At 42.2% G+C, this 1953-nt stretch overlaps 1 protein-coding gene across 1 annotated transcript; it reads right to left on the reverse strand.

The window, feature by feature from the left end:
* Nucleotides 1-773: 773 nt before the first annotated feature.
* On the reverse strand, nucleotides 774-1535 carry LOC108355952 (protein msta-like). The gene has a single exon (XM_017607083.1). It carries the CDS (start codon nucleotides 1533-1535, stop codon nucleotides 774-776), a length of 762 nt encoding a protein of 253 aa, XP_017462572.1.
* Nucleotides 1536-1953: the final 418 nt, after the last annotated feature.

Consider the following 1953-nt stretch of genomic DNA (forward strand, 5'->3'; position numbering starts at 1 on the left):
GTCTGAAGTTTCAAGTATCCGTACGTAGACAACGCACTCGTATGACAAAACGTTCTGTGTACATTTACCATTAAAAATATCAAAATTTACGATGACAATGTCAGATTTGACATATTCACATTAGTGGACACTTGAGTCGCAAACCCGCATATTTCGCAAAAATATGCTTGAGCCCATCAATCGTTCCACCGTACAACAAATGATTTCGAATATGTCTGTCTTCTCGCGATTGTGGTCTCGGCCGCGGCGTGTGCCAAGCGACCGGCCAACAACTCAACACCTCCATAATAGCCATGTGGATATATCAGCAACGGTACGGCAACTGGTGCGCGTTTACTTTGCATTTTTTGCTTAATCGCAGTGTTTTTTGCTTCTTGCTGTTGTTGTTCTTGAAATAGAATGGGAATATCAAGGTAATTGGTGACGAAAAGTCACATGCTTGTATCTGTTTGTCACACATTTTAACAATTTTCTTTTTTTAATTCGCAAAAGGCAAACCAATTAAGAATTTTACTGGTGGGACACGTCTGTTGACTTGAAAAGTTGAAGTGAAATTTTTATGAAATTTCCCTGGATTCTATTTAGAGCATTGACTTGATCTACACCAATACACACACACACGCACAATTTGATATATTTTAACGGGCGTATTCATATAACAAATTTATAATTTTATCACTAATGATTTCGAAAATTCTTATCTCATATGCCTTGCTTCCGAAAAATTTGTTTCACACGCCAGCGCACCACTAATTTTCACATACGAACATATTTCACAGTTGAATAACATANTCGCGCGCCGCTGTCACCACAATAGTTTGCTCATTCTCGAAGTGGTGGGATGAATTTGGCGTACAGTTGTGATTCATAAGTCCTGCCAGCGCGTAAAGCGCGCGTACCGATGTTTCATATCCATCGACTATGCTGCGGCCCTCAAAGGCATTTGTGTTATAAATACACACGGTGCGATAGAAAAGGCTCAGAGTTGCCTTGTCTTTGGGGAAATTTTCAAAACATTCCGCCGCGCGTTCCACTTCACGCAAGAAGTATTTATCACTGTTGGCCTGCATGGCAAGCAATAATCTGCGCTTCTCCGCTATCAAAAAGGAGCAGCGCATTACACTCAGTATGCGTAGCGAATACGGGTTAATGCGCGTAGTATCTTTGGGCACCCAAAAGCGGAAAAGCTTACACTCCATGTCGTGGCGCCCCGATTGCTGACAAACCTTACAAACTGGCAGCGAACAGCCGGCGGCACAAAGCACTTCCTCCATAGGGCCCTCTAGGAGGCAAAAACACACTGCACAAGTATTCAACAGCGTATCCTTGGAGGCAGTGGGTCCATTAAGTAGCGTTTGTTCACGAAATATTAGCTCGCCTCGCTTGATGTCACGTCGCGCAAACACGCCGCGTCCCGAAATTGGTGAGTCGATCACCTGCCAATTAGGATCGGCATCGCGCATATCGCCTAGGTGTAGATCAATTAGCTTCGCCACTTCCGTCGTTGGTATGGGGGGTAATTGTGCAAGCGCCATATTACTTTTTATCACTTAAATGCAAAAAAAACGTTTACTCCTAATATATAAATATTTGTAATTTTTTTTGTTCGCCCCGTGTCGTTAATTGCTTTTCGCCGAGCACATGTTACGCGTTCACATGTAATAATCCTACTAGTTGCAGCTAATTATTTTAATTGTTGATTGCGTAAAGGTCGCGATAGCTGCATTTGTTGAAATCTTTATTTCGTATTTTGTTCTTTTGGCAACTAAACTACGACGTAACTCAAACGCGACTAGTATCTATGCTAGCTGTTGCTGCTGCAGGCGCGCTTTTGTCTGCTCTTAATTTTGCGGATTCTTAGAAGAGTCCCATGCTCTCCGAAACAGCATTGTGCTTTTGATCAGTTCAATTCGGTCCATTTAGTTTTAAATTATCAGTTTAACAGCCAAATTA

The sequence above is a fragment of the Rhagoletis zephyria genome, unplaced genomic scaffold (genome assembly GCF_001687245.7).
Source record: "Rhagoletis zephyria isolate East Lansing unplaced genomic scaffold, Rhagoletis_zephyria_1.1 Rzeph_scaffold_52438, whole genome shotgun sequence".
Lineage (NCBI taxonomy): Eukaryota > Metazoa > Arthropoda > Insecta > Diptera > Tephritidae > Rhagoletis > Rhagoletis zephyria.